The 26,848-nt window shown below is 45.1% G+C and overlaps 2 protein-coding genes across 2 annotated transcripts; both read right to left on the bottom strand.

Moving 5' to 3' along the window:
* Positions 1 to 291: 291 nt before the first annotated feature.
* LOC143826514 (vomeronasal type-2 receptor 26-like) lies at positions 292 to 11,245 on the bottom strand. The gene is made up of 4 exons (XM_077315351.1): positions 10,445 to 11,245; positions 4,526 to 4,753; positions 3,845 to 3,971; positions 292 to 1,549 (listed from the first exon to the last, which is right to left on the bottom strand). Exons 1-4 carry the CDS (start codon positions 11,243 to 11,245, stop codon positions 648 to 650), a joined length of 2,058 nt encoding a protein of 685 aa, XP_077171466.1. The 3' UTR covers positions 292 to 647.
* A 5,285-nt stretch (positions 11,246 to 16,530) lies between these two features.
* LOC143825508 (vomeronasal type-2 receptor 26-like) lies at positions 16,531 to 25,197 on the bottom strand. Its single transcript, XM_077313535.1, has 4 exons — positions 24,391 to 25,197; positions 23,236 to 23,463; positions 22,763 to 22,889; positions 16,531 to 17,432 (listed from the first exon to the last, which is right to left on the bottom strand). The coding sequence occupies exons 1-4, from the start codon at positions 25,195 to 25,197 to the stop codon at positions 16,531 to 16,533; spliced, it is 2,064 nt and encodes a 687-aa protein (XP_077169650.1).
* Between the last annotated feature and the right edge of the window lie 1,651 nt (positions 25,198 to 26,848).

A 26,848-nucleotide genomic window follows, 5' to 3' on the forward strand; every position in this document is an offset into this window, starting at 1 on the left:
ACCAGTGAAGAGGGATCAATATAGCTCCCCTATGACTGTGTGAAAGGTCCTGAATAATGTGGACTGAAATGATAATGAATGCTAAACCTTATCCCTTCTTACAATTAAAAAAAATATCAGAGTATGACTTTTTAATGTGTTATTTTAATGATTGCTTACTAAACAGTAAGACATGATGAACGGGTGGAGGGTGTACAAAAACATCCATCAGGATATGTGGTAACAAGGATGTATGAAGTACTGCACTGTGTTGTCCTGTTCCAGTATGTTAAAAATAACCTGCCAGGCAGTGTTTACCCAAACTTTACTGATATGACTGTGGACCAAAGTGGCTAAGGGGAAAATATTCTAGGGTTGCTCTCTCTCTCTCTCTCTCTCTCTCATACATGGGTATGTGTCAGTACATACATACATACATACACACGCACATGGACACACAAAATCCCCAACTGCTCGTTTATGTTTGAAACTTACAAACATGAAGGATTCAAATGTATAATTTTTTTCTATTTGAAAATTTAATTAACCTAAACTAATGAATGACAGGAAATGATTCATGGGTTTCATTCTCGGGACAAAATAAAAATGCCCTATTTGTGTAAGATAAAAATACACCAGGATAATACATGGGTGGCTGATTAAATAATTTAACCCCTTTTCCTTTTCAGTTGCTCTCTTCTGTTCAGTTCAGGCCTCAGGAGAATGATGTAGCATTTTGGGAAAAAGATACAGCCTAATAGGCCAGCACTGGAAGCTAAGATAGAGAAGATCTCCACAGCTACCATATATTTACCTTTAGTGCTCAGGTAGGTTGGGACAAAGGACAGCCAAACACTGCAAAAGACCAACATGCTGAAGGTGATAAACTTGGCTTCATTAAAGCTGTCAGGTAACTTTCTAGCTAGGAAAGCCACAATGAAGCATACAGTGGCAAGAAATCCATTGTAACCCAAGGCACAATAAAACATGGTGACTGACCCTTCATTGCATTGTACTATGATTTCTCTAGTGAGTGAATGTGTGTCCATATCTGGGAAAGGAGGAGAAGAACCAAGCCAAACAACACAAGTGCTGACCTGAACAAAGGAGCAAGAAATAACAATATAATATGACAATTGTTTCCCAACCCATTTTCGAAAAAAGTTTCCTGGCTTGGAGGCCATAAATACCACAACAACAGTCACTGTTTTTGCCAGCACAGAAGAAACAGCAACACAGAATATGGTGGTAAAAGTAATTTGACGGATGAGGCAGGTCACCTCGTTAGGCCGTCCAATGAAGAGCAAGGAGCAGAGGAAGCAAAGTAAAAGAGAGATGAGCAGAATGTAGGTGAGGTTCCGGTTGTTGGCTTTAACAATGGGAGTGTTCTTGTGCTTTATGAAGGACATAAACACCAGGGCTGTTATCAGCGAGAAGGAAAGAGCTGTAAAGGCCAGAATAATGCTCATCGGTTCAGGAAAGGAAAGGAAGTTTGCTGTCTTGGGAAGGCACTGCTCTCGTCCCTGGGTTGGATAATGACCTTCAGAGCAAGTGATGCAATAGTCCATGTCTGAAAGGAGAAAATAACCTACTTAGCCAGTCAGTCAAACAGTATTACAGTCGTTCAGACCAAGTTATATAAAGTCCATACATAAAAGACCAAAAGAATATGGTCATTTAATGTAACACAATCTGCCCTTTGTCAAAAGAATTTCAATATGTTATTTGTTGATTTTTGCCCTAATTCTAATGTAAATGAATAATGGGTGTTTGATCCAGAGGCTTGAATGTATACACCTAGGTATTTAAATTTGATCACTTGTTCGATTTTCTGACCATTTAGCTTCCATATTCTATATTTTGGCTGTTTATCAAATGCCATGACTAGGGTAAGGCACTTCGGGACCCAAACTGGCCGTTCGCATCTGAAGCAGCTATGACCTTGGTCTTCTGGTAGTTAATTTCAAGATGTTCTTTTTCACAGTATAGTTTTTTAAGCATTCGCCTAATATGGAAAAAGTTCCTGATAGAGCGGTTTCTCAGTGGAACAGGCTTCCTCGGGACGTGGTGGGTTCTCCATCTTTGGATATTTTTAAACAGAGGCTGGATAGCCATCTGACTGAGAGACTGATTCTGTGAAGGCAAGGGGGTGGCAGGTTACAGTAGATGAGCGATTGGGATGTGAGTGTCCTGCATAGAGCAGAGGGTTGGACTAGATGACCCATGAGGTCCCTTCCAACTCTATTATTTTATAATTCTATGATTCTATAATCCCTAAGGGGTTTATTTATTCTGCAGAGTGGAATAAATAAATGGGTAAGGGCAATGTAGCAGGAGATAGGGTGGGCTCTGTCCAGGATTAAAATTCAGGAGGCCCAATCAGGAGCTGTGAAGTGGCTCCTGATTAGGGCGCCTGAGTGTCCATCCAGGGCAAGCAGCCAATGGGGGGCCCGCGCTTCGTGGGGCTCCCCATTGGCCACTTGCCATTGGCCACTTGGCCAAGCCTCGCTTGCCTCGGCTGGGGAGTTGCCTGCATTGTGCGTCCTCCGGCCACCTTCTCCTCCCACTAGGGAAAGGAGGAGTGCTCCTTTCCCGTCCCACGTCCCTTACTCACAAGCCTTTTGTCCAGGACGCCGCGAGGGAGCGCCTGGGCCCGGCAGAAGACTCTGCTGCCCGCCACCGATCTTCAGGGGCTTCTGCCAGGCCCAGCCGCCCCCTTGCGGCATCCAGGATGCCGAGAGGGAGCACCTGGGCCCAGTAGAAGACTCCGCCGCTCGCCGCCGCTCTTCTTGGGCTTCTGCCAGGCCCAGGCGATCCCTCACAGCGTCCTGGACACTGCGAGGGAGCACCTGGCCCGGCAGATGCCTCTGCCACCTGCCACCGGTCTTCTGGGGCTTCTGATGGTCCCAGGCACTTTTCTGGGGCTTCTGCGAGGCCCAGGCGCTCCCTCGTGATGTCGGAGATCCACCTGCGCCGCTCCATCAACCCCTCTTCAGGCCACCCCTCCAGGTCCGCCTTCCTGCCACCTCCGCATCTGGGGACTGCGCCATCGCGCGCACACCTCCATGTCCCCCGCCGCCTCGCCACGGCGCTGACCACCAACAAAGGGCCAGGACTCCACAACAACTTTGGTAGGCCATGCTGCGGGGGCCAGAGGAGACGGGTGCGGGGACATGACCCAGGAACCCGCAGAGGGGCCCGCACAACTCACGCTCACCGCTAGCGCCCGCTGTATTTCGACTACAGCTGACTTAATTTCCTGTAAATATAATAAATAAATAAATAAATAAATAAATAAATAAATAAATAAAGTAAAAGAGCACATTTTTCCTCACAGTGGAAATATTTACATTCCCACCCTTCAAGTGAAAACACTTCAATGAAAGGAAATCCTGAGGGGGTTTTTGTACCCCGCTTCTCACTACCTGAAAGAGCAGAATGTATGGGTTAAATATGATTTTTTTCCCTTCTGTTGATAACCGTGATAGATCTGTGCTTGTTTTGAACTAATCTACTGTATTGAGCAATTTTATTTTATGTATGATCTTTTGATGGCCTGTGGCCTAGTGCAATTAAGTTCAATACCTGAAGGATTCCCAAGCAGCTTATAAGCACATTTCTCTTCCTTTCCCCACAACTCACACCCTGTACAGTAGTTGGAGCTGAGAGAGTTCTAAGAGGATGGCTCACTGAGAACAGCTCAATGAGATCTGTAACTAACCCAAGATCACCCACATATCTGCAGGTGGAGGCATAGAGAATTAAACCCAGTTCTCCAGATTCCAGTTTGCCACTCTTTATCCACTGCAACAGGTTATGATTGGGCATCTTTAACAGGGGTGTTTATTATCAGAGCAATACCTACCCTCTTTGTCTGACATTTTCCCTTCTGGACACAGATCACAGCTATAGCAGCAGAATTTCTCCCCTTCCATCTTCTTCCTGCTATAGCCAGGCATACAGTTATCATTACACCGAGAGAAAGGAGGCACCTGTCCTTGAAGAAAGTAAAAATTTAGAACTGAGAAATAAATGCAGGTATTTTGTTTCAGAATTAAAATCTCATGATAATGGAAGTGTGATATTGGGAATCTCAAGGATGGCTTCTCTTATGTGACAGGAAGGCATATTTGCCAAAGCCAGATGGAACCATCAGTGGTTGAAATGTGCCATGCTTGTTGAGCGTAAAGATAAAGGTAAAGGTCTCCCCTGTGCAAGCACCGGGTCGTGTCTGACCCTTGGGGTGATGCCCTCTACAGGATGGTTTGCAACTGCCTTCCCCAGTCATTACCATTTTACCTCCCAGCAAGCTGGGGACTCATTTGACTGACCTCGGAAGGATGGAAGGCTGAGTCAACCTTGAGCCGGATGCTGGGATTGAACTCCCAGCAACTTGTTGAGCGCAGTGATAGCATAATTCATTGCGGACTTAGTAAAACTCATCAAAACACTAAGGGTTTGCTCCCCTTTAATGTCTACATACCCATTTTATTCAAAAACAAAGAGTGGTGCATTTGTTTATGGAGACATGGAGATGTTTTCCCACCTGTGGAAGTTGTCTGTTCCATTGAATCCTGTCCTCATGGATGATTATTCTTTTACTAAGAGAAACCTGAGGCTCCAGCCTCCCAATCTTGACTCTGACATAGGAGTCATTTGAAAAAGTGACCAAGTTGGTAATATCAAATCCACCTTCTAATACTCCATGTTCATTGAAGGCCACTTCTTCTCCGACAGTGTTGTTGAAAGCAATTCTCTGAAGAAGGGTGTGGAGCTTGGGGAAAAGTGAAAGAGTGTTAAGTAGGCTGGAATCCATGGTACGGACTGGAGTGTGCTGGTCAGTGCCTTCCACTTTCTAAAAGAGAAATCATTTAAATAGTCAATCTCCAGCCTTTCTCAACTTTTTTACCATTGTGAAACCCCTGGAATATTTTCCAAAATATGGTTGGGAAGCAAATGTCAACAACCAAGTAATTGAGCCCCAGCGAACTCACACCAAAGACATCACTCTCGGGCTTCAGGGTGAAGCTTTAAGTAAAAAGTCTTTATTGTGAAAGTCAGCATCCAGAGTCTACACTTTGCATATGCTCACAGACAGGAATCCTTGACAGAGACACCAGAGGAGGGGGTGGCAGGGTTTATATGTCCGGGCCGTGGGAATGGGGCAATAGAGCTGCCTGAGGTGAGACTCGGGTATTCACACAGGAATATAGGATCAGAGTGTTCTTTGATATGGGAAGGTGTTGAAGCGGTTCAAAGTAGGGATGGGCGATTCAGGTTCGAAATCGCCCGAATCGGGGCCGATTCGGGCGTTTCCGAGCCAGAAACGGTCCGAATCGGCCCTTTGGCTCCCCCTAGCCGTCCGAATTGCCGAAATTCGGCGATTCGGCTGAGTCGGAGGCTTCGGGCAGCCGTTGCCTGAAGCCTCTCTGGCTGTCATTTTTTTTTAACTTTATTTTTTGCCGCCTAAATTGGCGGCGGGGGGAGGGGGGAGTGAGTGGCCAACCAGAATGCCTGTAGCTTTTCAGCTCAGGCATTCTGGCCACTCACAGAAGGGTTTTTATTTTTTAAATCCCCTTGCTTTGAAGCCTGCCTAGGAGGAGGCTACTTAAAGCAAGGGGCTGCTTGTTGGAGCTCACTTTGAGCTCTGGCTGGCTGGCTGGCTGTGCTGCTCCTAAGTTCCTGCTTGGTAGAGCGGCCTGCCTGCCTGCCTGCCTCCTGACTGGTGGACCTCTCTGGACCTGGCCTGTGTGGACTGCGCTGGAGAAGACATCAATAGTTTGTTTTAGGGTTTTTTTTTTCCTCCTTTTCTATTTTTCTATTTTTTCCCCTCCCTCTTCTCCCTTTCTCTCTCTCCTCTTTTCAAAAGTTTTTTGCCTTTGGGTTTCTGTGGGTGGGGGCCTGGGAGGGGGGTTGGGGAATTGTATTTGCTGTTTTTATTGTGTTAACAGTTTGCTATTTTGTTTTTTGTGAAGGTATTTTGGGGGTGGGGGTTAGGGCTTGTATTGTAAAGTTGCATTGTTTCTGGTTGTTTTTTGGGGGGGTTGGTTGTTTTGGGTTTTTTTCCACAGGTTTCCTCAGTTGCCACCTTTGGGCTTCGTGCCCTGGGTGGCAGCTGGTTGTTTGATAGGTGTGTAGGTGTTTTTTGGTGGGGGGCTAGTTTTAGTTTAGGGGGGGTTGTGTTTGTTCTTAGGTTGGTTTAGCTTAGGGCCTTGCAGGGCCAGTTTTTGCCAGCCACCTTTGGGGGAGTGCCCTGGGTGGCTGCTGCTTGTTTGTTGGGAGCTGTTTCTTTGATAGAGTTAGCTTGTTTGGTTAGGGCCCTGCGGGGCAAGTTTTTCTTGGTAGCCACCCTTGGGGGAGTGCCCTGGGTGGCTGCTGGTTGTTTGTTTGCAGAAACTGTTTGGTTGGCCTAGGCTAGGCTTGGTTTGATTTGGCAGTTTGGGCCTTGCAGGGCCACTTTTGCTTGGTTGCCACCTTTGGGAGAGTGCCCTGGGTGGCTGGCAGCTGGTTGGTGTTTTGGAGATTGTTTGTTTCCTTCCTGGGGGGTATTGCTGCGTTCTACTTGGGGTGTCCAATTAGTGACCCTTTAAATAGGCAGTAAAATCCATAGTGTTAGGAGAAATTATAAAGTGCAAATAATTTTTTTAGAATAGATAGTTTCTTTCCTAAGTAGCCAGATAGGATTTTTATAAGAGAACACTGATTTGGGTTTTAGGTTAAAATAGTATTTTCTTAATAGTTAAAAAAAATTTAAACCAGCAGGGGCTGTGCTTTATTGAAGGCCAGCTTTCCTGGTAGAGACAGGAATTGATTTAGAGGCCCACAGGTTTAGGGGTTCTTCTTAGCAGATCAGGTGGGGGCTTGGTGCACAAATCTGCTCCAGCCTTCCTTCTAGCTAGTAACACTCAGGTAGTTTAAAACACTTTAAAAGTCTAAAAAGGTTTTTTTTCTTCTAATTTTTCCCTGCTGTAGGTTAGGTAGGGCCAGTTAAACTTAGCTAGGACCAGACATGTTCCTTTAGTTTAACAAAAAGAGAGAGAGAGAGAGAGAGAGAACAGGAAAACTCCATAGAAGTTAGGTCAGCTTAGGGTCTAAAAAAACTAAACAGGTAGCTGGTGGGAGGGTTTTATAAGTTTCAAGGTTTCCTTAGAAACAGGTGTTAGGGCAGTTAGTGGTAGGGCCTCAAATTTCCCTGTGTCTTAGATTACAGACAGTTAGTAGGAAAAGTTTGTCCAAGGGAACATGAGTGGGAAGAAGGAAGGTCAGGCTAGGGGCCCTGGGGGAAAGGCCCTACAGAAAACTAGAGGCCTGTCTTGGGTCGACCTTCCACCACTCCGACCTCTGGCCGGAGTGGTGCAATAAAGAGTGTCCGCAAGGGTCTCTTTATTGAGGCGGCTGCCGGGACGCCCCCTTCTAAGGTGCGTCAGGCAGGGGTCTTTGCTGGCACTTCTGCGGGGCTTGCTGATCAGGCAGCCCCTCGTGCCGCTCCTTTTGCTAGTGAGGCATGGGGGCGTCAGGAGGAGTTGCCTGATCTCTCCCTCGGGTTGAGCCTTGGGGACATGAGTGGCTTGTCCTTCATGTCCCCAGGCATCACCTCGGGGCTGCAGAGAGACCAGGAGTAGATGGGTGAAGGACTGGCCCGCCAGTCTACTCCCCTTTCTCCTCCAGGATCCAGCAGGCTTCAATTGGGGGGGGAAAAGAAGCAGATGGTAGAGGTGGTGAAAAATGGAGAGATGGAGGTGGCACCCCCTGCCCCGCCATCTCGACCCCTTCCCCCTCTCTCACCTCCTTCTGTCCCCACCTCAGGACACGGTGTGTCCGGCCCGAGCTCCTCACAGGAGGCAGCTCAGAGGACTTCGCAGGCTGCAAGCCAGCCTGCGTCGTCCAAAGGCTCCAAAGTCTGGAATTACTTCCAGACAGTGGAGGGAATCCACCTGGCGGAGTGCCAGCTCTGTAGGCAGAGGGTTAGTCGTGGAAGGCAAGAGCGCCACTACACGACTAGCGGCCTCATGAACCACCTGAAGAATCACCACCAGGCTGTCCTGCTTCAGGGGGAGAGACAGGCTGGCAGTGGGGTGCCTGCGCAGGCACAACCTACCAGCATAGGGATGGAGAGTCTACCTGGGACCTCCACCTCGAGAGCTCTCCCTAAGAGTTCTTCTTAGGGGGCGGTTGGAGTTAGAGGGAGGCAAGCGACCATGGTGGAGATGCTTGCCCGGGCTGGCAGTGGCATGCCAAAAGGGGGGTTTGAGGCAGGGTGTAGGGCCGCGAACCATGACCTAGCTGCGCTCATGGCCGTGGGTGGGTACCCCTTTAGTCTGGCCGACGACATGTACTTCCACCAACTATGCCGTCGCATATCCACCTGGTACATGCCTCCTAGTCGTACCACAATTAGCAGGACAGTGTTGCCCTCTCTTTATAGGGCAGCCAGGTGCTATGTGGGGGTAGAGATATCCTGAGCTTCAGGGACCGTACACTTCACGTCGGACATATGGACGTCATGTCATGCGCAGGATGCATACATCTCGCTGACTGCGCATTGGTGGGACGTACGGGAGGTGCTGGGTGGGGTTGAGCCTGTTAGGCAGGGTGAGGGCTGCCGGGCAGGCTATCGCCATGCCTTGCTGAACATTGAGCCCTTTGATGTGCGGCACACGGCAGACAACATCGAGGGCACCATTCGTAGAATGGTAGATGGGTGGGTAGGCAGTGGGACGGGGGTCACCAAGGGCTTCTTGGTGACAGATGGTGCCCTCAACATGACCAAGGTGGTCAAGGGCATGGGCCTGAAGCACATCTCCTGTGCGGCCCACCTTCTCCACCTCGTGGTTGCCCTTGGGATCGGCTCCAAGGGAACCGGTTCATCCGCCGAAGCCATTGACTTCAGGCATCTCATCAAGAAGTGCCGGAAGATCGTGGCACATTTCTCTCACAGCTCGTACGACATCTCGAGGCTGGAGAGAAAGCAGGTCCTGATGGGCGTGCCGCAGCACTGCCTTATCAGAGACGTCAGCACGCGCTGGAACTCCACCCACGCCATGCTTAAGCGCTTGGTGGAGCAGAGGAGAGCCTTAGACCCCCTTGTCCAGGAGATGAGGATGTTTATGCCTGGGGAGTGGCTCACCCACCGAGAGTGGGAGATCATTTCTCAGACCGTGGAAGTGCTTGGGCCCTTCAAGACTTTCATGGAGATGCTCTCATCTGACACGGCGAGTTTGGGTCTGGTCGTGCCCATGGTCCACAAGGCCCATGTGGTGCTGGCCCCCTTCCTGAAACTTTCAGGGGAGCTCTGGGGGGGGTCTTCCCTCCGTCCCCTGCAAGTTTCAGGAAGATTGTACCAGGGGGTCCCATCCTGGGGGCTCCCAAGGAACATTCCCCATAGAAGTCTATGGAGAAATATGTTCAGCCTAAAGAATCAGACACTCCATTGTAACCAATGGAGCGGATAGGGGCACCCTCTTTGGGAGCCCCTAGCATTGGACCCCTTGGTTCAATCTTCTTGAAACTTTCTGAGGACCCAGGGAAGACCCTCTCTGAGATCTCCAAGAAGTTTCAGGGGTGCAACTAGCACCCCCTCCCTCCCAGCTCCCAGGGAATGCGGGGAAGGCTTTCCAATGCAAGTCAATGGAGACATTGACTTGCATTGGCCCCGAATCGTCCGAAACGATTCGGGAGGCTCCAATGCAAGTCAATGGCCTCCATTGACTTGCATTGGCCCCAAATCGGCTCGGACAGCTCCGAATCGATTCGGGAGCCTTTCAATGCAAGTCAATGGCCTCCATTGGCCTCCATTGACTTGCATTGGCCCCCGAATCGATTCGGACCGGTTCGAATTGGCCAATTTGGATCCGAACCGGTCCGAATCGGGCCATTTCGGATCCAAAACGGTCCGAATCGGGCTGATTCGGATCCAAAACGGTCCAAATCGGGGCCTCAGTGCACAACCCTAGTTCAAACATCTGTTGTTTAGCCACCCAGATCAAACAGCCTTGAAGGTAGATTGCGAGGAGACTATGGAATCTTTCCAAAGATTTGAAGATTAGAAATTGTATTTTAAATAATATGAAATGTTAAATGGTCTGTTTTTACCTGCTTTTACCTCCCTGAGCCTTCAGGGAAGATGGGGTTAAAAATAGAAAAATAAATCAATAAAGGTTTATGTGGATTTTTCTACCATAAAATATCTAAAATATATTACCATTTCTAAATTCTTGTGGGCCTTCTCTAGGGCTTTATTAAGCACATTTCCATTAGCTTTGCTTAGTGGGAGATTCCAGTGCTTTCCCACAGCTTTGTACTATAATTTTGATGCCACTAAAACCATCGCCTGTAAGTACATTTCTTACTTTCTGATAGGCATGAAAAAAACATTTACAAATCTTATCCCCTCACTCTTAAAAACAGATTGACATATAAGCATTGCAGGGAACTCCTCTCCCCTCCCCACATGAAGAGTAAGTACCTTCCAAGGTTGTACATTGAGTGAAGCCAAACTGCCTTGATTGTCCATTGCTCCATTTTTGGTTCTGGATGAGGCAAAGATATGTAGGGCATGTGCAACAGCATAGACAGCATTATATACGCTGTAGCTATGGTCAGTCATGCTCATTTCAAAAAAGGGGGCTGGGACAGTCTCCAGTCTTTCCTCTTCAGTGCATGTTTTACAAGACCCTTCTGGGTTAACGAAACCTGGTAGTGCACAGTCAAACACTTGCTCCCAAAAGTCTTTGATAAAACCATCCCCCTTGGATGAGGAAGGTTTTAAAAACTGAAGAAATTTACGGAAGTCGTGGGGGTCCTTTGAATGGATTGAGAAGGAAAGAGCACCATGGAATATTTGTACATCAAATACCTTGTGAAAAAAAGTGAATGCAAAATCAACCTGGGCTGTTACAATCCACACCTTTCCGGCAGTCTCATTTAGATTTTTTAGAAATGTGGGCATAAAGAGAATGGTTGCCAGCCACGTAATGATCCCAGTTTCTCCATATACAACAATTGCATTGGCCTTGCTCTCCAAGATGTTTCCAGTGCTATCACCCACATAATTGCTCATAAAATCGAAGTCATCCCACAAAACCTGCCTGGCTGCCTTTTCTATGAAGGCTGCACAGATTCCATTCCTGGAAAGCATTGGCTCCAACGTCTGCAAAAAACGATCTCCCCTTTCATCATCCATAGTGATGAGGCCAACCCATTTCCACCTGAAATGCAGAAGTATTTGGACGATTCCTTCATACTGAAGGGCTTCCTCGGGGAACATGTGATAAAAGACAGGACGGCCGATTGGGTCATCCACATGTGATTCAAAGGAGCCATAGGCCAACTAAGAAGGAAATAATCATGTTTCAGAGGGATAATAGGAATACTTGGGTCTACTCATCACCTTCTTCTTTGATATTTAAATGTTACCCCAGATCTTGAACCTATATTTTCCCCAACATAAATTGCATAAAGAACCATTCATATTTCCAGATATTTGCACATGTTCCATAAATTTCTCCCTTCTGTCATTCCCATTGTCTGGAATTGTTTTATTTATTTAAAATGTTTATTGCCCATCTTGTCATCTTCCAATACTCATATCAACTAAAATGTAATAGAGAGCCAGTTTGGTGTAGTGGTTCGGAGTGTGATAGAATAATATAGTTGGAAGGTACATCATGGGTCATCTAGTCCAACCCCCTGCACTATGAAGGACACTCACATCCCAATCGCTCATCCACTGTAACCTGCCAGCCCTTGAGCCTTCACAGAATCAGCCCCTCTGTTAGATGGCTATCTAGCCTCTGTTTAAAAATTTCCAAAGATGGAGAACCCACCACCTCCCGAGGAAGTCTGTTCCACTGAGAAACCGCTCTAACTGTCAAGAATTTCTTCCTGATGATTAGACATAATTTCTTTAGAATTAATTTCATCCCATTGGTTCTGGTCCATCCCTCTTGGACAAGAGAGATCAATTCTGCTCCATCCTCTATATGGCACCTTTTTGGCAAGCCGGGTTTGAATCTGTACCCCCTCCACATGCAGCCAGCTGGGTGACCTTGGGCTTGCGAGGGTGCTGATAAAGCTGTTCTGACCAAGCAGTGATACCAAGGTTCTCTCAGCCTCACCCCACTCACAGGGTGTCTGTTGTGGGGAGAGGAAAGGGAAGGTGACTGTAAGCCACTTGAAGTGACTGTAAGCAACTCTACTTCAGGTAGAGAAAAGCAGCATATAAGAACCAACTTCTAAAACAAATATGAAAAGCTACGATTTTATATCTCAATAATTAAAGGTATAAATTAGTAAAATGAATCCTAAATAAAAGTGTATTGTAATGCTTCCTAATGATTCGAATAGAGGAGTGGGCACACCGCCCTGGTAAGTCTTTCCCTCATTGAGTGGCTGCCATTGAAATGGCCTCTCTCATGTGCCCACCAAATGAGTTTCCTCGATGGAGAGGAGACAGGTGGGTCCCTTGCTCCTTTATGTTTATTCCTGGCCTGGATGCTGTTGGAGGAGTTACTCTAGTTCCAAGCCATGTATGGCTTTAAAGAACAAAACAAAGTTGGAACACACAGGGTGACTGAGAGGCAGAGAGCATAGAATATACTTTAGCAGGTCATCTCCTGTTTCACACTATCAGCATGGTGTAGAATTGTATGGATTGTTAATAACTGTCCTCCAAATTATTTTTGTTGTTGTTATTGTTAAGCTGACCATTTTTTCTGATTAATGGCAGTGAGTGAAACAGAACCTAAAGTTTCAGCATGACATGAGAGCCAGTTTGGTGCAGTGGTTAGGAGTGCGGACTTCTAATCTGGCATGCCAGGTTCGATTCTGCGCTTCCCCACATGCAACCAGCTGGGTGACCTTGGGCTCGCCACAGCACTGATAAAACTGTTCTGACCGAGCAGAAATATCAGGGCTCTCTCAGCCTCACCCACCCCACAGGGTGTCTGTTGTGGGGAGAGGAAGGGAAGGCGACTGTAAGCCGCTTTGAGCCTCCTTCAGGTAGGGAAAAGCGGCATATAAGAACCAACTCTTCTTCTTCTTCTTCTAATACAGTATAATAATGCATGTAAACTCCAGCAATCCCCTTTCTAGCTTTTAACAAATTTGGATCCTGAGTTGTAAACCTTAAGATATATATTTTTAAATTGAAATGTATTCTCAATGAAGAAAAAAAATGTCTTTTTTCATTTGCCCTTCCATCTGATAATCACTTCCCTTCATGTCATTCAGAACCTACCCAAATTTATAAACTTGACTCAGGAAGTTGATTTCAGTTCTCTAGCAGTATCCCAGAAAAACCAGACCCCTCTATCTTGGATGTTCCAAGAAGATTAAAAAATTGTTGTATTCTAGTAATGGTGGTCTTAATCTGAGGACCACAAAATATCACAGCCAAATTTGTGTGAATGCATTAATTTTTTTTGTCCATACAATTCTTCTTTTATTCCATTTTTAGTAGCTTCCATAATTGAAGAACTGTTGACGGTACACATAATGCATCATATAGTAGATAGCCCAGACTGGTGAACAAATCTGATCAGCACCCATGCAATGAACACAATGAAGAACAGTTAACCCACCTACCCATGATCATATTCAGCCTGAACATTCAATGCGCATTCTTTGGAACCCTTCCTAGCATCTGTTATTTCAAGATCTGTATCGCATACAAATAAATCTTGACATTTCACTTTCCCCTTCATTTTCTATGTTATATATTTTTTTTTCTTTGCAGTCCTTGATAACAAATCAGTCAAGGTGATTAAACGACATGATCCTACCTGTGGAATCTTGTAAAGACTTAAGAGAGTTGCCATGTCTGATGTGGTTTCAGAATTATATCCGCCAATGACACCACCCATGTTTTTTTGGGTGCCACATTTGTAGTTCGGGATGAATTCGGGTGATGAAAAGAGTAGGTCCAGGGTGATCCTGTAAATCCATTTTGGAATTATGGTGGAGTCACGGATGTGGAATCCAAGAGTGATGTTGGGCAATAGGAGGGGGTTCTCATTGATCTCATGGATGGCAAACACCAAGGCAAGGATGTGCTGGTAGAACTTTGTTAACAGGCTGGAATGATAATGAGTTCTTTTTTTAGAAAAGCAGTCATGTGTTTATTTATGGTGATTGCACAGCATCAAAACATAGGTAAAACCACAGTAAGATTATTGGGTTGACAACCAAGTATCTTAACATCAACCATGGTATTCTTTACTCTGCTGGCAATATAACACAACTTCACCACTGTAATAAGAAATAGAACTATCTTTATCTACAAATAAGATATTAACTGACAGATAATCTTTAGAAAAGCATGCTTCCATGCACAGGATCTAGATTGGTCACAGTATTGTCTTTGAGAGAAATGGCCCATCGTATCCACTTTGCATTTCCCACAGCACAATACTGCTGGGAAACCCACGAGCAGGACATGGAGCCATCAGGCACTCCAACCCCACCTCCCCTCACATGACTGGCATTAAAAGGGATACTGGAGGGTCCTGTTAGTTACCCAGAGAAATGGCCCTTGATAGATCTCTGAATTTTCCTAACCCCCTTTTGTATGTGTAATCCAGTGAGCTTCAGTATGGTTACTGCTCTGTGAAGAATTTCTTTCATATGCCTGTTCTATGTACGCTGGTAATAAAATATTCATTCAGTGATTTTTAAGTTAGAGGAACATAGATTCCCTTACACTGGATCACATTTATAATCCTGGTCGGATTGCTGCTGAAAAGCGATGTTTTGGGAAAGACAACCAATATGAGTCACAATTCCACCGATCAGTATTTCACCTGGCTGATACCACTGATGTGGAATCCAAGGAGGATTATTTCCACGGCACTTCATACTAATTAATTTGTTCATGAGGAAGCTGGTTCGGTATCAGCAGGAACTTCAATGCTATGTTCAATCAAAAATGCCTCTCTCCACATGGACTCAGCATGGCCTCCTCCATACAATCATTGCATGTTTAAGCAGTGAAATGTTCACTGGCAGCTTTCATAATAAGCCCTTTTATGCTTTATTTCCGATTTATTTTCTGTTTCCTTCTGAAAGGTATTGGAACTTAGCCTGGAGGAAGAAGGGACTTTGCTACTGGTACTTATAGTAATCTCTGGAGGACTGTTGATAGTGATCTGGGATAATTATCTGCAGAAATAGTGAAACAAAAATATTTGGCTGATCTCAACCCAGCTTCTCTATAGGGGGTCTGGATGCTTGAATAATAACTTGAGATCACCAGATGCCCATCCTGTCCATGACATAGTCCAAACAAAAAAATCGGGCTTCCCAGAAGGGAAGTCACAATGCAAAAACAGTTAACAGCTTCTCCTCAAATACATTTTTTTAAACTTTAGAACATTTCTATACCATTTTTCAGAGAACCTATTCAAGGTAGTTTATAAAATAAAATGTAACAAAGAGAATAGAATAATTAAAAGTCCAGAAAACACTAATTTTAAAAACGTAACATTAAAAATACCAAGCTAAGTCAAGTGTATTAAAATTGATTTTTCAAGTTAGAAGCAATCAAAATATTGTACGAGCACCCTCTTAATTAAGAGCTTGAGCAAAGACAATTTTTTCAGCCTTATGCCTAACTGAGAGCAAGGTGGGTATCAAACAAGCCTCAAAGGATAGGGCATTGGATGGGTCCAATGCCGACTCTGGGAACAACCCAGCTCACTGCTGCATTCAGGAGGATCTGAAAGTCAGAAGTAGCAAATGGAGTTTTGCCAAACCCAAACTGCATGATAACATCATGAACTGAGAAATCCTCGCCAGCTTCCCATCCTTTCTCTTTTATTATTGGAAGGCAGGGTTATCTGCTAGTGCCAAACAGAGCCCACAAATATGCTAGACTGGAAAACCTTTTAATGATTTTTAAAATTTTACCTAAAGCAAAAAATAAGACAGACAGCTCCCCTGTGATCGTGTGACAGGTCCTGAATAATGTGGACTGAAATTATACAGAATGGCAAAACTTATCCCTTTTTTACAATTTAAAAAATTATCAGAGTGTGACTTCTTTTTTATGTTATTTTAATGATCACTTACTAAGTGGTAAACCATGATGAAAGGGTGGAGGGTATACAACAACTTCCAGCAGGATATGTAGTAAAAAGAATGTGAGAAGTACTTCACTGTATGTATGTTCAGTATGTTCAGTATGTTAAAAATAACCTGCCAGGCAGTGTTTACCCACATTTTACTAAATGTATATATTTTGGACGTAAAAGCCTTAGGGGAGATAAATTATAGGAATGCACTTTCTCTTTATTTCTCATAAATGGGTACGTGTGAGCACATACACACACAAACGCACATACACACACATACAATCCCCAATTGCTCTTTTACATTAGAAACTTACAAGAAAGGATTCGAATGTATATATTTTTTTTGTTTGAAAACTAAACTCAACTAAACTAATGAATGTCAGGAAATGATTCATGGGTTTTATTCTCAGCACAAAATAAGAATGCCCTAGTTGTGTAAGATAAAAATACAACAGGAGAACATACAGGTGGCTGATTAAATAATTTAATCCATTTTCCTTTTCAGTTGTTCTCTTCTGTTGAGTTCAGGCCTTAGGAGAATGATGTAGCATTTAGGGAAAAAGATACAGCCTAGAAGGCAGGCACTGGAAGCTAAGATAGAGAAGATCTCCACAGCTACCATCTCTTTTCCTTTAGTGCTCAGGTAGGTTGGGACAAAGGACAGCCAAACACTGCAAAAGACCAACATGCTGAAGGTGATGAACTTGGCTTCATTAAAGCAGTCAGGCAAGTTTCTGGCTAGGAAAGCCACAATGAAGCATACAGTGGCAAGAAATCCCATGTAACCCAAGGCACAGTAAAACATGGTGACTGACCCTTCATTGCATTGTACTATAATTTCTCTACTGAGTGAATGTGTGTCCATATCTGGGAAAGGAGGAGAAGAACCAAGCCAAACAGCACAAATGCAAACCTGAACCAAGGCGCAAGAAATAATAATATAATATGCCAATTGTTTTCCAACCCATTTTCGAAAAAGATTGCCTGGCTTGGAGGCCATAAATGCCACAACAACAGTCACTGTTTTGGCCAGCACAGAAGAAACAGCAAAACAGAATATCGTGGTAAAAGTCATTTGTCGGAGGAGGCAGGTCACCTTGTTAGGCCTTCCAAAGAAGAGCAAGGAGCAGAGGAAGCAAAGGAAAAGAGAGATGAGCAGAATGTAGGTGAGGTTCCGGTTGTTGGCTTTAACAATGGGAGTGTTCTGGTGCTTAATGAAGGTCATGAACACCAGGGCTGTTATCAGTGAGAAGGAAAGAGATGTAAAGGCCAGAATAATGCCCATAGGTTCAGAAAATGAAAGGAAGATTGCAGTCTTGGGAAGGCACTGGTCTCGTCCCTGGTTTGGATAATGACCTTCAGAGCAAGTGATGCAATGGTCCATGTCTGAAAACAAAAATAACTTAGCCAATTTCATCATCAAAAAAGATAAATATTTGTATGATAGCAGTTACCATCAACTGAACCATCAACTCATTAGGAAAACATTTTGATAATCATTTCCTATCATTGAAAGAAGCCATGCCCCCATTTGCAGCTTCCGGGATAAACTAAGGTGAGAGCACGAAGCCTATTGTGGTTAAAGAAATTTTGTCATTCCTGTTGATAAATTTTAATCACCTTTCCTAAAAGAGAACTACGCCACAGTGCCTTCAGGGCATTTTGTTTTATTTATGACCCACATTCTAGATTTTGGCCATTTACCAAATGTCATCATTTTGGTCTTCTGGTAGTTAATTTCAAGATGTTCTTTTTCACAGTATATGGCAAGTTTTTAAAGTATTCACCTAATCCCTGTGGGGGTTCTCAAAAGAAGAACTACATCATTGGCATACAGCAGTATAGGGATTGGCCAACCAGCTAATATTGGGGGATGCAAATCAAGATCTTGAAAGCCTACGTAGCCAATTTGATCATCAAAAAAGGAGAAATATTTGTGCAATAGTAGTTACCTTCAACTGTACCATCAATTCATTATGAAAACAGTTTGATAATTCTGTCCTATCTTTGAAAGAAGCCATGCCCACATTTGCACCTTCTAGGATAAACTGAGATAAGAGCATGAAGCCTATTGTGGTTAAAGAACTTTTGTTGTGCCCGTTGATAAGTCTTACTCTCCTTTCCTGAAAGAGAACTAAGCTGGTTTCAGGGCATTCTGTTTCATTTATAAGTGAACATTTGTAACTTCACAAAATCTCTGGAAATAAATAGAGAAATGCACATGAATGTTCAACACAAGTGGAAAGTTACGAAAAAAATCCCAGCTTCAATTATATGCTAATGTAATCTGATCTTGCAGAAACTGGGGGGGGGGAGAGTTGAATTCTTAGTGTATAATTCCATGAAAATGTCAACCCAATGTCCTGCAGCAGTGAGAAATGCTAACACTATCCTGGGGAGCATTAGAAAAGGGACTGAAAATAAAGCAGCCAATGTTTTAATGTCCCTATGTAGTTCTGTCGTGTGACTTCATTTGAGCCACTCTGTACAGTTCTGGTCACCATATCTAAAAATAGACATCAGAGATATAGGGAGAGAACAGAAAAGGGTTGACAGACTTCTCTAATAAGGAAAGGCTGAAGAGTCTAGGCTTTTTCAGTTTAGAAGAGAGATGACTAGAGGGAAAGACAATTAGAAAACAATTGAAGGGATAGAGAGCACAGACAGAATAACTTTGTCTCCATTATAAAAACTACTGGAATTTAAGGGCCTTTGAGGAAACTGACTCGACGCAGATAGACGGAAATACTTCTTTACAAACCATATAATTAAAAACTTGGAATTTTCTGCTTGTTGATATAGATACAAGGCAGTGTTAAAATGGAACCAGACAGATTAATGGAAGATAGACTGTTAATGGCTGATAAGAATGTTGCCTAAAGGGAACCTCCACATTCCGAGGCAATAAACCTCTGAATATCAGTGCCAGGAGTCAACATCAGGGGAAGGCTTTGGCCTCTATGAAATGGTGACTCCTAGTGAGAAAGAATGCTGGATGTAATGGACCACTGGTCTGATCCAGAAGGACCCAACTTCTTTTATGTATTCTTGAACTATAATAACAAAACAGCACATTATTTTTTAATGTTTCCTCACAGTGCAAATATTTACATCCGAACCCGTCAAATGAAAACACTTTAATGAAGAAAAGAGCTGAGGTTTTTTACCCTGCTTCTCACTACCTGAAAGAGAAGAATGTATGGGTTAAATGAAATGTTTACTCTGTTTAGCTGATAACCGTGATAGATGTGTGCTTGTTTGAACTAATCTACTGTATTGAACAATTTTATTATTATTATTATTATTATTATTATTATTATTATTATTATTATTATTATTATTATTATTATTATTATTATTATTATTATTATATTTATACCCTGCCTCCCCCCGAAGGCTCGAGGCGGCTTACATAAACCCGTCCCCTAAAACCATAAAATGACAATAAAAACCAATGATTTACAATAATTATAACAGCGATGGCGTAGCCTACTCATTTGCTCTTCGCATCCTCATCTACGGCGGGGGGTGACGCTCTCTACCGCCAGTTTGTGAGGGGGGGGCTGATTTTCTTTCCGCCCGGCCTCAGTTATAAGCCTGGCGGAAGAGCTACGTCTTACAGGCCCTGCGGAATGCTGGTGATTCCCGCAGGGCCCTCAGCTCTTCCGGGAGCTCATTCCACCAGGTTGGGGCCAGGACCGAAAAGGCCCTGGCCCTAGTTGAGGCCAGGCGGGCTTCCTTGGGGCCGAGAACGACCAGTAGGTTAGCCCCCGCAGAGCGTAAAGCCCTGCGGGGGATATAGGGCAAAAGGCGGTCCCTCATATATGCTGGGCCTAGACCACGGATGGCCTTGAAGGTCAAAACCAAAACCTTGAACCAGATCCGGAAGGCGACCGGTAACCAATGCAGCTGCCTCAGAACTGGCTGGATGTGAGCCCTCCATGGTGTAGCTGTGAGGACTCTAGCAGCCGCATTTTGGACGAGTTGCAGTTTCCGGATCAAGCCCAGAGGCAGGCCGGTGTACAGCGAGTTACAGAAATGTAGTCTAGAGGTGACCGTCGCATGGATCACTGTGGCCAGGTGTTCGGAGGACAGATAGGGCGCTAGTAGCCGAGCCTGGCGAAGATGGAAAAATGCCCGGCTAGCTACCTGTTTAACCTGTGCCTTGAGTGTTAGTGAGGCATCGATGGTCACCCCTAAATTCCTGGCCTGAGATGCGATATTAAGTTGCGTCCCGGCCAGAAAGGGTAAGCGCGCTTCCTGATCTGCCCCCCTACGGCCCAACCACAGAACCTCCGTCTTGGAGGGGTTGAGTTTCAGGCGACTCTGCTAGAGCCATCCAGCTACGGCTTCCAAACATCTGGCAAATGGATCTGGGGGGGAGTCTGGGTGGCCATCCATGAGGAGAAAGAGCTGGGTGTCATCAGCGTACTGGTGGCAACCCAGCCCATAGCTCCGTACCAGTTGAGCCAGAGGGTGCATAAAGATGTTAAATAATGTAGGAGAGAGCACCGAGCCCTGTGGGACCCCATAAGGGAGCCGGTAAGGGCCCGATACTTCCTCTCCCACCGCTACCCTCTGTGTCCGATTTTGGAGGAAGGAGCGTATCCAGTGTAACGCTGTACCCCTTATCCCCGTACCGGCGAGGCGGCTCGCTAGCAGCTCATGATCGACCACGTCAAACGCAGCCGACAGATCTAAAAGAACTAGCACAGCAGAGCCACCTCGGTCAAGCTGGCGACGGAGGTCATCCAACAAGGAGACCAACACAGTCTCCACCCCATGACCAGGGCGGAAGCCAGACTGGTATGGATCGAGTGCCGAAGTATCTTCCAGGAACGCTAGGAGCTGGTCCGCCGCAGCCCTTTCCACCACTTTACCCAGGAACGCTAGATGCGCTACTGGGCGGTAGCTTGCAGGGTCATGTGGGTCCAGGGATGGCTTCTTGAGGAGAGGGCACACCATCGCCTCCTTCAGCACCTCAGGAAACTCCCCCAACTGGAGAGAGCAGTTAACAATATCCCTGAGCTGCTCACCTATCCGTCCATCCGTCCCTTAAGGAGCCAAGACGGACAGGGATCAAGGGGGCAGGTGGTTGCCTTCATCCTCCCCAGCAACCCGTCCACTTCGGATAAAGAGAGCCGCCTGAAGCCATCAAACGTTACCTCCAAAGGCGGCCAACGGGCCTCTAGTTCGTTAACTGTATTAACTGTAGCTGGAAGGGAGTGGCGGAGCGACAAGACTTTATCCGCGAAATGGCTCGCAAATGCCTCACAGCTGATGGTCAAATTCCTACTATTCTGGCGCCCATCTTCCAGGGCAGTAAGAGATCTAACAACCCTAAATAGTTGAGCTGGGCGAGAGCTAGCGGATGCAATTTCCGCGGCAAAGAATTCACGTTTAGCCGCTTTCACTGCCATCTCATACGCCCTCATAAACGTGCAATGAGATGTTCTTGTAGCCTCGTCACGGGCCTTCCGCCACACTCGCTCTAGTCGTCTCAATTCCCTCTTCTTCTCCCAGAGCTCCCCAGTATACCAGGGTGCCCGTTTGAGTCAAGGGCAGAGAAGATGTCTAGGAGCAATCTCGTCTATGGCAGCCGACAGGCGGGACTGCCAGTCCTCCACCATGGCCGCTAACGAGATGCTGGGAGGTTTCGGGTCCCACAGAGCATTCTGGAAACCAATTGGATCCATGAGTCTCCTTGGGCAGGCAAAAATGCGCCCGCCGCCCAACTGGGGAGGGGGTGGGGTCTTGATCCGAGCCCGCAGGGCATAATTGTCTGACCATGGTACGGCCAAAGCTGTATCCAGAACCACCTCTATCCCTGCCCCAAAGATCAGGTCGAGGGTGTGGCCGGCCTGATGGGTGGGCCCAGCAACAAATTGCGAGAGCCCCAGCGTCGCCATGGCCGAAACTAGGTCCGAGCCAAGTCCTGGGGGCAGCGCGTCCGCATGGACATTGAAGTCCCCCAAGATTATAAGCCTGGGGTACTGCAAGGCCCAGGCGGCTGCCGCCTCCAGCAGGCTCGGCAGGACATCTGGTTGGGCGTTGGGCGGACGGTATACCAACCAGATGGCCAAACTCTCGACCGAGTCCAACCCAATACCGACGCACTCCACTCCCCTGATGTCTGGGGCCGGGAGAGCCCTGTAGGAGAAATCCTCCCGGACCAAGATTGCCACAACCCTCCCCTCCTATGGACCCGGGATTGGTGCAGGACCGCAAACCCTGGGGGGGCAAGTTCCTTTAAGGCGACTGTTTCGCCACCCCTCGCCCAGGTCTCAGTCACGCACGCAGGGTCGGCCCCAGACTCCGCGAAAAATTGTTGCAGAGTTGAGGCCTTGCTGTTGATTGACCTTGCATTGCACAGGACCAAGACCGGGTCCACCCTTATGACTTTGATGTTTTGATGGCCTAGTGCAATAAAGTTCAATACTGAAGGATTCCCAAGCAGCTTATAAACACATTTCTCTTCCTCTCCCCACAACACACACCCTGGGCAGTAGGTGGGGCTGAGAGAAATCTAAGAGGATGACTCAGTGAGAACAGCTCAAAGGGAACTGTGACTAATCCAAGATAACCCAGATGACTGCATGTAGTGGTGTAGGAAATCAAACCCAGTTCTTCAGATTACAGTCTGCCATTCTTTTAGCTACAACAAGTTGAGATTGGGCATCGTTAATAGGGACGTTCATTATGTGAGCAGCTCCTACCCTCTTTGTCTGAGATTTTCCCTTCTGGACACAGATCACAATCGTAGCAGCAGAATTTCTCCCCTTCCCTCTTTATCCTGCTGTAGCCAGGCATGCAGTTATCATTACACCGAGAGAAAGGAGGCACCTGTCCTTGAAGAAAGTAAAAATTGAGAACTGAGAAAAAAATGCGAGCATTTTTCTTCAGAATTAAAATCTCATGGTAATGGAAGTGTGATATGTGCAATCTCAAGGATGGCTTCTTGTGCGTGAGACGAAGGCATATTCACCAAAGACGAGTGGAACCATCAGTGGTTGAAATGTGCTATGCTTGTTGAGTGCAGTGATAATATAATTGGGAGAGGATTTAGAAAATATCATGGATTAAAACATTCATGGAACCCATTTGCTCCCCTTCAATGTCTACCTACCCATTTTATTTAAACACAAAGAGTGGTGCATTTGTTTTTGGAGACACTGAGATGTTTTCCCACCTGTGGATGGTTTCTGTTCCATTGAATCCTGTCCTCATGGATGATTACTCTTTTACTAAGAGAAACCTGAGGCTCCAGCCTCCCGATCTTCACTCTGACATAGGAGTTATTTGGAAAAGTGACCAAGTTGGTAATATCAAATCCACCTTCCAATTCTCCATGTTCATTGAAGGCCACTTCCTCTCCAGCAGTGTTGTTGAAAGCAATTCTCTGAAGAAGGGAGTGGAGCTTGGGGGAAAGAGAGAAAGTATGCTGGAATCCATGTTACAAACCACAATGCGCTAGTCAGTTCCTTCCAATAAATATTTAATTATTAAAATGTATTAAAAATTAACTGCCACGTATTTGGGAGACCCTTCCAGGCCATCAACAAACCCCAGGGTTTCTTGTACCCATGCATAAAAAAGAGAATCTGAATGACTCAGCCAATTATCTGTATCCGCTCCCACGGTATTAAATAAAAGGGTAAGGGCAATGTGGGAGGAGAAAGGGTGGGCTCTGTCTGGAATAAAAACTCGGAGGGCCCAATCAGCTGGCAAAATGGAAAGACAGAGTCTGGGGAGGGGAAAGAAATCAACAGGAAAATCCAGTCCACCTTCTGAAGCCATCGTTGGCCCTGGTCAGCACTAGGATGGGCGACCATCTAGGAAGTCCAGGGTCACTATGACCTAGAGGCAGCAAGTCGCAAGCCACCTTGTCATATTTCTCACTGGTAAAATGGAACCACAGCAGGAAGTGGCAGATTTCTGTCTCCCTTTCATTGAAAAGACAGACATTCTGGCCTCTATAATCCGCATTAAAAATCCTGTTTGAACTAGGTGAACCAAAATTTAAGGGGGGAGGGGAATTGCAGGTAACTTTCTTCCCTGGAGGAGTCAATAACTAAGCCTAGAAGGGCAATGTGGCAATGGAGTCTCCATTCAAGTTCAGGGGCAGAGAATACTGTTTATAGCTATGACTGGATGATGGTGACAAAATCCAGATAATAGGAAAATTCAGTAATGGGGCAGGAGATCCATGACAGCTAAGTAAATTTCTTACATGCAGAAGGACATGAAAAACCATTTACAAATCTCATTCCCCCACTCTTAAAAACAGATTGACATATAACCAGGGCAGGGAACCCCCCCACCCACCCAAGTGAAGAGTAATTACCTTCCAAGGCTGTACATTCAGTGAAGACTGGCTGCCTTGATTATCCATTGCTCTGTTCTTGTTTCTGGATGAGTCAAAGATGTGTAGGGCATGTGCAACGGCATAGACAGCATTATATATGCTGTAGCTATGGTCGGTCATGCTCATTTCAAAAAAGGGTGCTGGGACAGTCTCCAGTCTTTCCTCTTCAGTGCATGTTTTACTAGACCCTTCTGGGTTAACAAAACTTGGTAGTGCACAGTCAAACACTTGCTCCCAAAAGTCTTTGATAAAACCATCCCCCTTGGCCGAGGAAGGTTTTAACAACTGAAGAAATCTATGGAAGCCTTGGGGGTCCTTTGAATGGATTGAGAAGGAAAGAGCACCATGGAATATTTGTATATCAAATGCCTTGTGAAAAAGAAGGAATGCAAAATCAACCTGGGCTGTTACAATCCACACCTTTCCCACACATGCAGTCTTGTTTAGATTGATTAGAATTGTGGGCACATAGATAACGGTTGCCAGCCACGCAATTGTCCCACTTTCTCCATATACAACAATTGCTTTTGCCTTGCTGTCCAAGAAATTTCCAATACTATTGTCAAGAAAATTGTTCAGAAAATATAAGTCATCCCCCCAAACTTGTCTGCTTGACTTTTCTGTGAAGGCTGCACAGATTCCATTCCTGGAAAGCATTGGCTCCAACGTCTGCAAGAAATGATCTCCCCTTTCATCATCCACAGTGATGAGGCCAACCCACTTCCACCTGAAATGCAGAAGTACCTGGATGATTCCTTCATACTGAAGGTCTTCCTTAGGGAACATGCGGTAAAAGGAAGGACGACCAGTTGGGTCATCCACATTTGATTCAAAGGAGCCAAAGGACAACTAAGAAGGAAATAATCATGTTTCAGATGGATAATAGGAATACTTGGGTCCACTCATCACCTACTTTGAAAAGTATTTAAAAGATACCACAGATCTTGAATCTATATTTTTCCCAACATAAATGGCATGAAGAACAACTCATATATCCAAAATGTTGCACATGTCCCATATTTTTTTCCTCCTGCTATTACTATTGTCTGGAATTGTTTTGTTAATTTTCATCTTGGAATATTCAAATCAACTATTATTCTGAATAAAACCAATATTATAAAACACATGGAAGACTACAATTTTAAATCTCATTCATTGAAGGATTACATTAGTAAAATGAACCTTAAATAACAGTGTATTCTAATGCTTCCTAACAATTCAAAGAGAGGGACAGGCACACCTCCCCTGTGTGGCTGCCACTGAAATGACCCTCACTCATGTGCCCATCAAATGTCTTTCCTTTAAGGGTGGGAGTCAGGAGGGCCCCTGCCCTGTTATCTTAGTTCCTGGACAGGATGCTTTTGGAGAAGTTACTCTAGTTTCAAGCCATGTAGGGTTTTAAAAAACAAAGCAACGTTGGGACTCAGAGGGTGAAAGAGAGGCAGAGAGTATAGAATACACTTTAACAGGTCATCTCCTGTTTCACAAGATCAGCATTGTGTAGAATTGTATGGATTGTTAATAATGTGTCTAATGTAACTGTCCTCCAAATCAAGGCGGCAACCCAGCTGACAATAGCAGTATTCCATCCTAGTAATTGTTTTTGGAGGGGGGGATTATTTCCAATATGCCCCACTGACTGAACCTAAACAAGTAATTATTTTGTAGGTGACCATTATTTCTGATTAATGAGTGAAACAGAACCTTAGTTTCAGCATGACATTTAATACAATACAATAATCCATGTAAGATCCAGCAATCCCTTTTCTGGCTTTAAACAGATTTGGATCCCAAGGTGAAAATTGAAGCATACTCTTTTTTCTTTTTGAAGTTCCTCTTTTTTCATTTGCCCATACATTTGATAATCACTTTCCTTCACGTCATTCTGAACATACCCAAATGTATAAACTTGATTCAGGAAGTTGATTTCAGTCCTCTAGCAGTATCCCAGAAAAAAAACAGACCCCTCTAGCTTGGATGTTCCAAGAAGATTTAAAATAAAAACAAAAAATGTTGTATTCTAGTAATGTTGTTCTTAATCTTAGGACCACAAAATATCACAGCCAATGTTCACCAGTTTTGTGTAAATCCATGACATTTCCTTGTCTGTACAATTCTTCTTTTCTTCAATTTTTTTGTAGCTACCATAACTGAAGAACTGTTCACGGTACACATAATGGATTATATAGTAGGTAGGCCAGACTGGTGAACCAATCAGATCAGCACCCATGCAGTGAACAGAATGAAGGACTGTAAACCCACCTACCCCAAATCCTATGAACATATTCAGCCTGAACATTCAATACGCATTCTTTGGAACCCTTCCTGGCATCTGTTATTACAAGATCTGTATCCCACCCAAATGTAACTGGACATATTTCACTTTCCTCTTCATTTTCTATGTTATATATATTTTTTCTTTGCAGTCCTTGATAAC

Source organism: Paroedura picta, chromosome 16, assembly GCF_049243985.1.
Source record: "Paroedura picta isolate Pp20150507F chromosome 16, Ppicta_v3.0, whole genome shotgun sequence".
Classification (NCBI taxonomy): Eukaryota; Metazoa; Chordata; class Lepidosauria; order Squamata; family Gekkonidae; genus Paroedura; species Paroedura picta.

Excerpts from the sequence above, each read along its gene's own strand:
- LOC143826514 (XM_077315351.1), bottom strand. The coding sequence starts at position 11,245 with ATGTTCCCCGAGGAAGCCCTTCAGTATGAAGGAATCGTCCAAATACTT. Across the intron at positions 4,754-10,444 it reads TCAATGTACAACCTTGGAAG|CTCCACACCCTTCTTCAGAG; the intron begins GTACTTACTCTT and ends CTTTTCCCCAAG. Across the intron at positions 1,550-3,844 it reads GAAAATGTCAGACAAAGAGG|ACATGGACTATTGCATCACT; the intron begins GTAGGTATTGCT and ends TTCTCCTTTCAG.
- LOC143825508 (XM_077313535.1), bottom strand. The coding sequence starts at position 25,197 with ATGTTCCCTAAGGAAGACCTTCAGTATGAAGGAATCATCCAGGTACTT. Across the intron at positions 23,464-24,390 it reads TGAATGTACAGCCTTGGAAG|CTCCACTCCCTTCTTCAGAG; the intron begins GTAATTACTCTT and ends CTTTCCCCCAAG. Across the intron at positions 17,433-22,762 it reads GAAAATCTCAGACAAAGAGG|ACATGGACCATTGCATCACT; the intron begins GTAGGAGCTGCT and ends TTTTGTTTTCAG.